A 14,097-nucleotide genomic window follows, 5' to 3' on the forward strand; every position below is an offset into this window, starting at 1 on the left:
GCGAGTTCTTGAGAGTTTGTTTCCTTTTTCTTAAAGCCGCTAAGCCGCTAATAGCCGCTAAGCCGCTAAGCTGTTAATTGCCGCTAAGCCGCTAAGCCGCTAAGCTGCTAATAGCCGTGCAAGACGAAGAGACTCGCGGAACAGATTAGTTTTGTCTTGCGAGGCACCACTGTACCATCGCAACATTGCGGAATAAACAAGAGTTTTGCCCATTATGATTTGCTGAACTGAATATTAAGCTGTCCCAGAATGGACTGGAAAGCAAAACAAAATCTCAAAAGCTATGTTTGTTTTTTAACCTAGAAATTCAGGGCCATTTCCTGTTGACACATCCCCTCAGCACAAATATTTAAACTTGCACAATGGAACTCCTTCCCCTCCCTTGGTGTGCCTCCTAAATCTGTTCTAGGAGTTCCCAGATTTGCATATTTGGGGAGGGCCCAAGCAGGTGAGGGGGGAGATTTCCATTGCGCAAGTGTAAATCCTTGAGCTGAGGAGACATGTTGGTTGGATGCAGCCCTTAAGAGATGGCATTGAGATGCAGATCTACATCCTTATACAGTGGTGCCTCGCAAGACGAAATTAATCCGTTCCGTGAGTCTCTTCGTATAGCGGTTTTTTCGTCTTGCGAAGCAAGCCCATTGACAGCTTAGCGGATTAGCGCTATTAGCGGTTTAGCGGCTTTTAGCGGCTTATCAGCTTAGCGGATCAGCTGATAAGCAGCTTAGATGCTTAGAAAAAGGGGGGGGGGAACCCGCAGGAACTCGCAAGACATTTTCGTCTTGCGAAGCAAGCCCATAGGGAAATTCGTTTTGCGAAGCGCCTCCAAAACGGAAAACCCTTTCGTCTAGCGGGTTTTCCGTCTTGCGAGGCGTTCGTCTTGCGGGGCACCACTGTACATTTAAAAGCATGTGGAATCCTGGGGACTGTAGCTTCTCCGCCACAGAGCTACAATTCTCAGTACGCTCAACAAAGTAACGCTCCCAGGATTCTTTGGGGGAACTCAGGTGCTTTCAGTGCGTGGTGTGGATTTGCCCTCAGTGGTTTTCTGCACAAAGAATAGTGTGGCATTCAGCCCATGAGCTCTTGTGTGGCTACAGGCCTCGCCAGAAGAATTCTTGGAAGTTTCCCCCCTTGTGGTGGGCTTGTGAAGTTTTCTAACCCAACATGCCCTGTGTTCCTCCCGCCGTTTCTGCAGAGGCTCACCATGTGTCAGAGGGCACTGTCCAACATACATTCTCAGCTGTACGGATTGGAAAGAGAAGCCATCCCACATTTCCCAGCAGCGGAGGTCAGTAGGAATGCCCAGATAGGAGGGTGGGGGGCAGAAAAACACTGGGTGCCTGGACTCTTGATTCTCTTGGTCCAGAAAGGGATCTGGTGGGTTAGGAGGATGAGGGGAGGGGAAAGGGCTGTGTAATCCAGGGCTACTGGATTCTCTCCTCACATCCTCTGTGCATTGCAGAAAAACATCTTATCCATCCAGAGCACTTTGAACAACACAGAAAGCAAATTCCATAACCTTATTGCTCTGCTCAACTGCCGGGGACTTCATAAGGTAACCCACACTTATTCTTCCTTTAAGTGATCCACTGACACTCACTGGCCCCTCCACTGAACCCCTTTCTCTCTACTTGTCCTATACCTGTCATTTTTCTACGGCTGCATACCACTCCCACTTAAAGATGCCTCTGATTACGAACTGCTGGGAACTACAAGACAGGGAGAGCAGCTCCTGTGCTCAGGACCTGCCTGCGGCCTCCCCTTTGGGATCTGGTTGGCCACCCCAACACCGAAGCAAAATAGATAAATAAAGACCCCCTACATTTTATTCTGGAACAATTACTATTATTTCAGCAGTTTTGTCGAATACCGTGTCCGTCATCCACAGCACGTACAATGCCGTTGAGGAACGGTGGCTCTCGTCTCCATGGCATGACATTTCTGAAGAGAGCTTCCAAATTTATCCATTGTAGTCCATCAGCACAGCATCATTTAAACTGCCCAAATTAAACTTCATTCAAAGGACCGATGTGTTTCAGCCAAAATCTTGCTCGGCAGCTGTTCCGAACATCCAACACATTGTCTCGTGACAATGTTCGGAATAAATTATTGCTGGCTAATAACCCAGGGCGGTCAATTGATGGTTCATCAAAAGGAGCCAATGATTAGGAGAATGGCCTCCTGATAACTGGGAATCTCTTTGTATGTTTGAATGAGATGCCCATGGGAGCTTAGAGAAGGTAGCATCCTGCCAGCTGAGAAGAGGAAGAGAGAAACAGGAGCTGGTAGTTTAGTCTTCAGCTGGTGGCTCTTGGCCTGATCCAAGGTGGGTTACAACAGGAGTGCTACCACCAGCGTCCTAGTTAAAAAAAGCAACTCCAAGAATCTTAATGTAGGTCCTGCAAGCTTGAAGTCTGTCCAGCCCTGCTCTAGGGAAACTGAGTTTAAGAATGACCAAAGAAGCTATTGAGAAGAGCATCTGGGCAGGCCCGTTCTCCTGTTAACCCTGCTTGTGTGTGTGTGTGTGTGTGTGTGCGCTTGCACGTGCTTCCTCTTTCTCCTAGGGCCTTTTCAGTAGAACGCTCTATCACAAGAGACTAGGGCCCTGCGGGACTTGACATCTTTCCGCAGGGCCTGCAAGACAGAGCTGTTCCTCCTGGCCTTTGGTTTGGACTCAGTCTGACCCTTGTGTTTCCCTCTTTAAAATCAGGCTGCATTTTAAATTGTATTTTAACCTGTATTTTAAATTGGTTCCCCATCCCCCATTATATTGTTATTGTAATTTTACTGGTGTTAGCCGCCCTGAGCCCGGCTCTGGCCGGGGAGGGAGGGGTATAATAATAAATATTTATTTATTTATTTATTTATTTATTTATTTATTTATTTATTTATTTATTTATTTTAGGACTATGTGGATGCCCTGAAAGGGCTGTGCTACGATGGCATGGAAGGGTTGCTCTTCCTCCTCCTCTTCTCCTTCCTCTCTGCCCTTTCCTTCACTACTGCCGTCTGCAGTCTGCCCCGGGCGTGGAAGAGGTTCCAGAACAGGTGAGCACCCACAGCCTTGGCGTCATCGAGTTGGGCATCAGATTTAATGCAACTTTGCAAATGGACCCATTAAACTTTATTATCCCACAGGCTGCCCTATTTGTCCAGACATCATCTTATGTTGGTCATTTGTGACTTTAAAAAGCTCCCTCCCCCCCCCCCACAAACAACAACAGCCCACTTCTGCAAAACTTGAACATACGAAGCTGTCTTGTACTTATGTCACCTGACTGGCCAGGATGCTTGGACCCGGTGGGCTATTGGCCGGATCCATAATGCAGATGCTGTTGGACTACAGTTCCCTTCTCCCCTGACTACTGGCCATGCTGGCTGTGCCTGATGGGTGCTGGAGTCCAGTTGCCGGGGGGCAACAATTAAACAGGGTGATGGCTTTCATGCTCTGCCTTTGGACTTCCCAGAGAAGACATCTGATTGGCTGTTGTGAGAGGCAGGATGGAATGGATGGACCCCTTGGTCTGATTCAATAGGAGAGTGAACTCAGACCTTTTGCATGTGTACAGTGTCCTCCAAGGCTCAGCTCTGGCCCCTCCTCTTGCTTTCCTGCCAGATCTGCCTGGAATCGACACAAGACAATATCACCAAGGCAACCACCTGTAAACAAGCAATGAACGTCCATAAAAATGGCAAAAGTAGTTTCTTTCCCAAATGGGTTTTATCTTAAACAAGAGCAAATGCAGTAAATAGAGAGTTCACTCATAATATACCAGTGGTTCAGCACTTGGTGATATTATCTTGTGTCGATTGCAGTAGTCTTTGTATCACCTCCCTGTTAATTGTTTTATCGTTAAGATTTGCCTGGAGGCGATTCTTCTTTGCCACAGAAAACCGGACAAGTGGCTACTTGCCTTCCCGATCTAGAATTTATTCCTGTGGTCAGATTTTATGTGCAATTATGTGCAATTAAGCAATGAGCAAATACATCTTGGGAGATGGATAACTATCAGCCATTCGGGCTGTAGCATCAGCTAGGTGTGTGGTCGTGTTCCCATGCAAAATTGCAAAAGGGTACTTGGCGGTCAACTTGTGGCCAGAGGCATTCTAGCTGTAGCATCTGACATGTGGGCTGCAGCCTGGTTTGAACAGGCAGCTTTTCTGTCCTGTGCCTTTAACAGTCTGTCTTGATGTGCAGGCATTTAGCGGGTGATGATACTTATCTCCATTCTGTGAAAAGCTTCTCCTGCTGATAAAGAAGCCCCACCGCCAGCCCCAGGAAAACTGACCAGCCTATGCTCTGGTCTAGCATCAGGGCCAAACTAGAGATCACGCTATTCACACAATTGTGCAAATGGTTTTTTTTAAAGGAAACTGCAGGTACAATTGGAACCTAGTGCAGGATTAGGAGAACATTAACTCCTCCTCCCATGCTTCGATACCAGTTCAGAACAGTTGTTTCCAGGTGTCGGGGTCCCCATTTGGAGCAGGACCGCAGTGGATCAGGGCTTTGCCCTTTGCTAGGGTCCAACATTTTCCGATGCAAAATGTGTGTCTTCCAGGGCATGCTCCCGAGTGTGTCATGTGACCTGCACCTCGCCCTCTCCCTGGAAAAAGTGCTTTTGGGGGATGTGATCTCACCCGGTGCTCAAGAACACATGTTTTTGGGTGCCGCACGAGATTGTGGCCCCGAAAAACACTTTATCGGAGCGAGAGCATGGCCACCATTTTTTCTTTGGCACTTGGAAGGTATAGAATCCTTCAAGGAGAACAAAAGACATTTGGTGGAAACTAAAGATGCTATGCCTGTGGCTGAGGATAATTGTTTGAACCTTTCCATTGGATATGGGTGGGAAGGGAAGGGAAGGAAAAAATTGTACGGGAAATTTAAAAATTGGAAGGAGATAATATAATGTATGTAAAAATCCTGAACTCGAATAATAATAAAAAAGATATAATAAAAAAATTAAAAATAAAAATAGAATCCTTCAAGGAGAGAAGCATTCTCTGTAAAGTAGGACACATGGCCCGCCATGTGCCTAGTGGTACAAAAGAGGACTCCGCTCTCTTGCTTCTTGAGTACAATTGTGGGGCCACACGCTTCTTGAGAGGTTTGCCACACATCTGCCAACCTTGCCCCTCTCTCTCTCTTTTTCTCTTTCTCCTCGCGTTCCCGTCTAGGGACTCGGACTACGACGACATGGAGGACGACGACCCTTTCACGCCCCAGGCACGTAGGCAGCCGATGGTGCGCGCGGGGGGGGCCGGGCCCACCCTGCCCGGCTCCTATAGCCACTGTTCAAGCTGGGGCAGCCGTGGCAGCCTGCGCCTCTCAGCCCCCCCCATTTCCAACGCCCCCGTCTCACAGTACATGTGAGTAGCCCCAAGCGCCCACCTCCCAACCCCCCCTCCCCGCTCGCTCGGTCACGGTGCCCCCTGCGAGGCGGGAGGGGCTCGGAGCGGCCAGCAACCGGCACAGATCCGAGTGCGCGAGTGGCGGGGGGAAGGGAGGGCAGTCCCCACCCCTCCCTCCCAACCTGCATCTGAGTGCTTCCTCTCCCTTTCCTTCCTCCTCTCCTCCTCCTCGCCTACTGCTACAGCATCGCCCTCATTCCCAGTCGTGCTTTCTTCATTTCTCTACCTGCCATTGCTCGTTCGTTTCCTGACTCCTGCATGTCATTCCTGTGTTCTAAAGCCAAACACACGGAGAGATGTTGGTGTATATATGTGTGTACACGCACACTTGCACACACTTGCACACACGCCAGTCTCCAAGCAGCAAGAGCACCCAGGAGTTCAAGTGCTTGCCCTGGATTTGGCATGACTTTAGGATATATGGTTTTATTTACACATATATACCACCTGAGCATAAGGGACGCGGGTGGCGCTGTGGGTTAAACCACAGAGCCTAGGACTTGCCGATCAGAAGGTCGGCAGTTCAAATCCCCATGACGGGGTGAGCTCCCGTTGCTGGGTCCCTGCCCCTGCCAAACTAGCAGTTCAAAAGCACATCAAAGTGCAAGTAGACAAATAGGTACCGCTCCAGTGGGAAGGTAAATGGCATTTCCATGTGCTGCTCTGGTTTGCCAGAAGTGGCTTAGTCATGCTGGCCACATGAGCTGTACACCGGCTCCCTTGGCCAATAAAGCGAGATGAGCACCGCAACCCCAGAGTTGGCCACGACTGGACCTAATGGTCAGGGGTCCCTTTACCTTTACCACCTGAGCATAAGATGGGGGAGCCCAAAGCATTAGCACTCTGATAAGGAAAAAATCCTGGGGTGCAGATTTACTCCGCTGCCCAGCTCATTGGGGTGCCACTCCCCAAGGGTCCCTCTGGTCAGTCAAAGGAAGGAGTCCCCAGCCAAGTTAAAGAAGCAAAACAGCAGTCAGTAGACCTGATCTTTATTTGTTGCAACAAGGTTCAAACACACAAAGAGTAGGAACCCTGAGCATGGGCTTGCATGAACTTTTAAGACTTATCCACCTCTTTCCCATAATACACTTCCAACAGCATCATCAGTACATCACAAACAGGTCATAAAGAGGGAGTGGTTGTCATGTGGTGACATGTGTACGTAGCTCATCCCATTCATCACCCCTATTTCCCCGACACCTTTTAATTATCCGATTCCCAAAGAACAATAAAACTATTTACACTTCTCTCTTCCTGAGTTAGGGCTTTGAGAGTACGTGGTTCAGATACCCTCTGGCTTTAACAACTTCAAAAGACCTTTCTTCCCCATTAGGTTTCCCAGCACACAGAGCGAGCCACGCCTTGGTGTCTCTTTTCAGCTGCAGATCAGCTGAAACAAAAGACTAGCTCCCTGGCTTATTGTTCTCCTGCCCCATAGGATGGCAGGCCATCCACCCAAGTGAATGGGTAGGAGGCTTCCCCTCTCCTGAAAGAACATCATCACCAAACAGTCTCTATGTGAGCCAGCTTGGTGTAGTGGTTAAGAGTGGTGGACTCGTAATCTGGTGAACCGGGTTCGCTTCCCTGCTCCTCCACATGCAGCTGCTGGGTGACCTTGGGCTAGTCACACTTCTCTGAAGTCTCTCAGCCCCACTCACCTCACAGAGTGTTTGTTGTGGGGGAGGAAGTGAAAGGAGAATGTTAGCCGCTTTGTGACTCCTTCGGGTAGTGATAAAGCGGGATATCAAATCCAAACTCTTCTTCACCAGCTCCTTTAGACATGTGAACAGGGTGAAGTGAGAGGATGGATGATAACAGGATGCCTGACTTAACGAACAGGCTGGTTTGACCCGTTCAGCAGTTCCTTCTGCGGACAAACCGCAGCCTTACAAATACAAAATCGCATGCGTGGTTGAGACCCAATGGACGTCCTTTGCCATCACCACCACAATCCAGCCCATATCAAGCAGTTTTCCATGGGAGTTATGGGTAATGAATCCTTTAGTTTCCTTCACTTCTCTGTCACTTACGTGTCCTGCTCTCCCATTCCCATTCCCACCCTGTTTGCACAGGAATTAGCCAACAACTGCTTTGTCCCAGCACTCATTCTCACTCCTTATTCCCACCCCAAGACAGCTTTCCCAAAATCCAGCTTTCCCAAATCCAAATAGGCTCTTCTGGCGTGGACAGCATAGGCCTCCCTCTCCCTTTTGCTGCTCCTTTTCTCACCCAAAAGCTTCCCAATGTAGGGTAAACTTCTCCAACAAACATTCTGTTTTATTCTTCTCCTTTCCTCCTTCTCATGACCCTTTTACTGTTCTGTTTTGTTACTGCCCTGGCCCAACATCTGGGGCAAGATTCAGATCGGAATGTGCTACAAATGCCACTTTAAATTTTTTTGAAGCGACCGGGGCCAGATTTTTCTTAGATCTGGCTGATTCACTTAACCTGGGTTGTGAATCCTCTTTGTATAGTGGAGGGTTAGCCATTGCCCTCCTCCTACTGTGTATGAGTACAGTATCGTTTCCTCCATCTTGTCACCTTCCCGGGTCGTGGCCCATCCCGGTTTGCCACCTAAGGGAGCTGAGGCACTCCTTAAATCAGGGTTTCCCAAACTTGGGCCTCCAGCTGTTTTTGGACTACAACTCCCATCATCCCTAGCTAGCAAGACCAGAGATCAGGGATGGTGGGAATTGTGGTCCAAAAACAGCTGGAGACCCAAGTTTGGGAAGCCTTAAAGCATCGCCACTTGGCTTCTCCGCCCTGGAGGGCAGGGAATCCGAGCAGCAACGTGGCATGGAAAAATATCCTGGCTTTTGCCAAACTCAGCAGGAGCCAGGGCCAGACTTAGCAGGAATCAGCATTGCTGTTTGGCTTCTCTGCCAAGGGACAAGGATGGCAAGTGGCTATGGCACACGCATGAGCACCTCTCTCTCAGTGGCGGCAGCAGAAGTGGTGGGACAGGCAGAGCGTTGCCCCTTGCCCTTCTGCCGCCCGAGGCAGGCACTTCACCCTGCCTCTTGGGTGGGCCGGCTCCGTCCCTCCCTTTTTCTGAGAAGGAAGAATTGCACAAGTTGTGCCTGTGCATATGAAACCCTGCGAGTGGAGTTCTCCCATTAAACTTTCAAACACATACAACTCTACGATTCCATGGTTCTATATGACGGAAGGAGGGAATTCATCGATTCCAAAACACAAAGAGCATCCACAGCCCAGGCAGGCGTATCAATCACGCCTTGGTGAAACGAAGATCCGCCTTCTGGATTACGGCTTCCTGAATTGTGACCAAAATAAACCGAGAACCATATAAATTGCCTGCTCTCTGGGAACTTGTGAAAGACAGGCAGAGTAGAGGCTTTTGAGTATCTCTGAGAGTGGATTTGACCTTCCAGTTCTGGGGTAGTGGTCTGCGGAGGGAGGGGGGAGGGAGGGGGGACCTGTTTTCAGCTTCTTTGTCGGTGTTGCTTGCAGGAGTCAAAGCGCTTCGTACAGTGGCAGTCCTCGATTTGAGAGCGTCCCCCTCATCGACCGCCATTCCCCACCCCCTTCGGTAAGTTTGCAGCATTGCACGGGGCCCAGATGTGGCACACTAGGGTGATACACAGTGGCCACAGCGGCTGCAGAACAAACCACTGTAGTTTTGTGGCCATGGTTGTGCTGCGAAAATCTGGTGAGCCAGAATGTAATGATGATGATGATGATATTTATTTATTTATTTATTTATACATACATACATGCATGCATGCATGCATACATACATACCCCGCCCATCTGGCTGGGTTTCCCCAGCCAATCTGGGCAGCTCCCAACTGAATATTAAAAACACGATAAAACATCAAACATTAAAAACTCCTCTTGCTAGAACAGGACCATATACACACAGTGGAAAGCAAAAGGGGATTGTGTTTGCTGGTACTGTATAAGCAGTTTGATGCAATTGTACAGGAATTCTGCTCCCTTAAAGCTGCACAGAATGACTACTTGTCAACTGCCAAGCATTTAAAAAAAAAATGGACCTGAAGGGTTAAACAAAGTCTCCAAATATAGAATGCTGGGTTGAGGAATAGGTATACTCTGTGGTCAATGAGCACATCACGTATAAAAAGGGGACGGGAGGGCAAATTTGGATGCTGCTAATATCCTGTGCGACCACAGTTGTCTGGCAGCACTTGTTAGTAATATCTGAAGAAAGGGCCACGTGATGCAGAAATGCTCAGGCAATGTTCACATATTCTGCCTGCTCATTTTCCCCAACCTGCGTCTTGCTTGTCTGCCATATGCATTTGCCGGTGGATAGAGAACGATGAAGCAGTGAAGAGATGGGAAGCCTGTGGCACCCCAGAATTTGCTGGACTGCAGTCTCCCATTGGCCACATTCATGCACTACCTTTAAAACACATCTCCCCCCACCCCTGCCAAAGAATCATGAGAACTGTTGTTTGCACAGCTACGATTCCCAGCAACTGCAACTAGCTACACTCCCCCAGATTCTTTAGGGGAGAGTCATGTACAGTGGTACCTCGGTTTAAGAACAGTCTGGTTTAAGAACAATTTGGTTTACAAGCTCCGTGAAACCGAAAATAGTGTCCTGGTTTGAGAACTTTACCTTGGTCTAAGAACGGAATCCGAACGGTGGAAGGGCACCGGTGGCGGGAGACCTCATTAGGGAAAGCACGCCTCGATTTTGTTATGTACTGAGTTGAATAGGATCCAAAATGCAGCAGTCTGATTGGTCCTAGAACAATAGGATCCAGAATGCAGCAGACTGATTGGTCCACAGGAGCCACCCAATCCAGCTCCAGGTGGAAGTGAATCCGCAACCTGATTGGCCTACAGGTGAATCCCAGAATTAGCCAATCACGTGGGGCCCATTATGTAAATAATGTATATAAAGCAGAGATTCTGGGGGAACTCCCATTCCTCTTCACCACTATGAGCTGAATAAAGAGCATGAAATCCACTCTCGACTCTGAGTATATTTCAGATTTAAGAACGGTTTTGGTTTAAGAATGGACTACCAGAACAGATTAAGTTCGTAAACCGAGGTACCACTGTACAGTTAAGTACTTAATTCGTTCCGGAGGTCCGTTCTTAACCTGAAACTGTTCTTAACCTGAAGCACCACTTTAGCTAATGGGGCTTCCCGCTGCCGCCATGCCACCGGAGCACAATTTCTGTTCTCATCCTGAAGCAAAGTTCTTAACCCGAGGTACTATTCCTGGGTTAGCGGAGTCTGTAACCTGAAGCATCTGTAACCTGAAGTGTATGTAACCCGAGGCACCACTGTACTTTAAAGGTGTGTCTGTGTCCCGAGAACTGACCAGAGCTGGGAGTCCAGTGACATCTGCAGGGCCACAAGTTCCCCACCTGCAGCTGTTCCTATTGCTGTTGTGATATATCTCTTGGGTAATAATAACCCCGCTACTCCTGTCTATGTATTGCCCCATAGTATTCTCCCAGCATGAGAGCGTCTTACGTCGGTGCTAGCGAAGAAGTGGACCTTCCCTACCGGACCGGATTCCTGCCCTAGATGAACCCCAGAAGACCCCGACCCAACCCACCTCCATGCCATCCAACTAACACAGAGCAGATCCCAACCTCCCAAAACACACACCTCTTTCCATGAGGCTAGCCACGTCGCTGCGTCTTGTCTGCCCCCACCCCCTTACACTTGGATCTCTTCTTCACTCATTTCATTTGCCTGCCTTCTGTAAGAACGCAAGAGAAAAGGAGACAGGAGCAGTTATATCTCATTCCCATGCATATATAGGAATACATATATATATGAATATTAATGCCCCATATGCGAATATATGGGGCATTAATAGAAGCAGGAGCGAGGAGTGAGCAAAAGGCCAAGGAAAGGGGATCAAAGAAGGAGAATGTAATAGAAAGAAGGAAAAGAAAGAGGCAGGACGGATAAGCAGGACGAGGGTGAGCCAAGCCAAAGGCCAAATGGGTGAATAGGTACCTGAATGGGGGCTTGTCCGCACTTAGGTTCCCTCTGCTCCTGCCAGGCCCCTTCCATGCTTTAGAGCCCTGTGTCTGAGCACCCTTGCCCCTGCCGTTTCCCTGCCCAATCGGAGCAAACAGCGACCCATGGGGAAACCCGAATCGCTCAGACGCTGAGCTGCTAAGCCCCGACCTGTGCCTGGAAAGCACAGGCTAAAGTGTGGATGAGCCCCGAGAGAAGGAATGGCAGGGAACAGCTGGCGGTGCGTAGATAGATAGGTAAAAATAGAGTGAACAAATGGACATTTATATGCAAATGAGGGTGTGCAAACGAGAGCCAGCGAACAAGGGAAAGGAGGCACGGGCTGAAGGAACGAAACGAGGGGTAGGCTGAAAGCGCAGGCAGGCGAGGGAGGCTAAAATCCGAGCTTGAGATACGGGAACTGCTAAGCCACCCAGCGAGAGACACTCATCCCTGCTGCACCATCTCACTGTGGGCACCCCAGACAGGTGGGGCGCACACTGCTGGGCCCACCAGGGAGATCCAAGGAAAGAGGGGAGTCCAGTAGGGGCCCAGAACCAGCCCTGCTCCCCACCAGCCTCCTTGCTCCGAATTAGAGCCCCCTCCCAACACTAACAAGCGTTTGGAATTTGCCCAGTTTAAAAATAAAAGGGAAACTTTATTTTACGTGGCGTTTACGTATGATTTTGTGTGTGTGTGTGTGGTCCTCCGGGTCCTTCTGGGACAGCCTTCCCCAACACCTTCCAGATGTTTTGGACTACAACTCCTATCAACCCCACTTAGTACTCCTTTGTTGGTGAGTGATGATGGGAGGTGTAGTCCAAAATATCTGGAGGGTGCCAGCTTTGGAGAAGGATGTTCTGCAGGCTTTGGGAGCCTAGCGCAGATGAAAGAACAGGGCAGAATTTAATGATCTCCCTCAAGTTTAAATTTTGGAACCCCTTTTTTGTTTTGCAGATTTGGCATCCTAAAATTTCAGCTGCTATTTGAAATACCAGTCCTGTAGAACTGTACAGGACAACAATACAGTAGAACTGTATTGACAAGGGGGTCTGCGACAAAATGTTGCCGTATCTATCAAGTTAGCATTCCTTGGCTATTTTCCGTATTGATTGAGCTATTTGGAGCAGGGGGAGGGAAGTAATCCCATAGCTGTTTTTGAAAGACTTGTGTATTGATCTTACTGATTTAAATCTTGCCTTTCTTTCCAGAGGAGTTCAGGGCGGGAAACAACAAATGATAAAACAATAAAAACACCTTAAAAGAGATGGCGATGCTGAAAAAAGGGAGGTCCTCAGTCAGTGCTGAAAAAACATGAGAGGTGATGCCTATCAAGGGGAGGGAATGAAAAAGGTAAAAAAAGAAAAGGACCCCTGGACGCTTAAGTCCAGTCAAAGGCGACTCTGGGGTTGCGGCGCTCATCTCGCTTTTCAGGCCAAGGGAACTGGCATTTGTCCACAGACAGCTTTCCAGGTCATGTGGCCAGCATGACTAAACCACTTCTGCCACAAAGGGCACCATGACGGTAGGCAGAGTGCATGGAAACGCCGTTTACCTTCCCGCCACAGCGGTACCTATTAATCTATTTGCGCTGGCATACTTTCGAACTGCTAGGTTGGCAGAAGCTGGGACAGAGCAACAGGAGCTCACCCCCTCACAGGGATTTGAACTGCCGACCTTCCGATCGGCAAGCCCAAGAGGCTCAGGAGTAAGTGCCACCACACCAGAGGTCTATGTGGAATGGACCTTCTAATAAGATTATATCTGCAGGAGACCTTCACCTGCAGTGATGATCAGGTATATAGAACTTCTGCAAACCAAAATTCTGACACCTCCCTCTTGTTTCTCAGGGGCCCATTCTGGCTCCATTTCCTGTGGGCTCTCACAACCTGAGCTCGGCGTTAAAGGAACCAGTGCAAAACACGCCGTGAACTGCAAATCAGGAATGGAAAATAGACTAAAAATCAGCTGGCGCAACCTGCATTTTCAAAGTTTAGAATTGGGGCACACAGCTTCAGAAACAGAGGCTTTGAATTATGCACCCCGATTCACTGGGTGTCGGGGTCTGGCTTACATTTGCTGCTGTACAAACAACTAGCATCCCCTCCCCAGCCTTGGGCAAGGCATCTTTAAAAAAACAACAATGTTGAGAGACAGCAGAGACACACATGAGTCCTCTGCAGCCAGCTGCTCCTCTCTCCCAGTGATTCAACCAAGCTAAATTTAGTGAAGCAGCAAAAGGCCCAAATGCTCGTTCTCACTCTTGCACCTGCTGTGATAATAGCTCCTTTTTCGCTTCTTCTTGAGGAGATGAGGATGTTGGGCGATGCCTGTTATTGAGCCCTTTATCATTTCCCCACCTTGCCCAGTCCCTGGTGGGGGGAGTGTGCCTTGCTTCATTCCTTCTTAAGAGTGTGGCCCCCTAACCATTTTGTTTCCAGGGGGTGACCCAAGTGAAAAAGAGAGTGGGGCTCCTGTTTAATACTTGTGCAGAAAATAGAAGATTTTCCCAGGCATACTTTCCCATGCAAGCTGATATTCCCTTTTCTACACTAGTGCTACTCAAAGTAGCCATCAGCTGTGGGTCTGTGGCAACTCCACCTTAGCCCTAGTTGGGTGGGACGCTTCAGGAACCAAATATGGTACCAGTCTCTGGTACATGGGGGGGGGGATGCCAGTCCACCTTATTAGATAGTTTGAGATGC

At 48.9% G+C, this 14,097-nt stretch overlaps 1 protein-coding gene and 1 long non-coding RNA gene across 3 annotated transcripts in view; one reads left to right on the forward strand and one right to left on the reverse strand.

Moving 5' to 3' along the window:
- The window catches only part of TTYH1 (tweety family member 1), a 65,684-nt gene extending 53,626 nt beyond the window's left edge, over positions 1-12,058 (forward strand). Inside the window, exons 9-14 of one of the 2 annotated variants that reach the window (XM_079950405.1) lie at positions 1,199-1,291; positions 1,466-1,558; positions 2,909-3,051; positions 5,185-5,376; positions 8,890-8,968; positions 10,868-12,058. In XM_079950405.1, the coding sequence (XP_079806531.1) occupies positions 1,199-1,291; positions 1,466-1,558; positions 2,909-3,051; positions 5,185-5,376; positions 8,890-8,968; positions 10,868-10,948 (681 nt within the window). In that variant the 3' untranslated portion in view covers positions 10,949-12,058. The remainder of the gene's footprint in view (positions 1-1,198; positions 1,292-1,465; positions 1,559-2,908; positions 3,052-5,184; positions 5,377-8,889; positions 8,969-10,867) is intronic. The other variant, XM_079950406.1, reaches the window with a different exon arrangement.
- LOC307201335 lies at positions 1,827-4,142 on the reverse strand. Its single transcript, XR_013832676.1, has 2 exons — positions 3,278-4,142; positions 1,827-2,258 (listed from the first exon to the last, which is right to left on the reverse strand). It is a non-coding gene; the product is annotated as an uncharacterized lncRNA (long non-coding RNA).
- Positions 12,059-14,097: the final 2,039 nt, after the last annotated feature.

This window comes from Podarcis cretensis (genome assembly GCF_951804945.1).
Source record: "Podarcis cretensis genome assembly, chromosome: 13".
In the NCBI taxonomy this organism is placed as follows: Eukaryota; Metazoa; Chordata; class Lepidosauria; order Squamata; family Lacertidae; genus Podarcis; species Podarcis cretensis.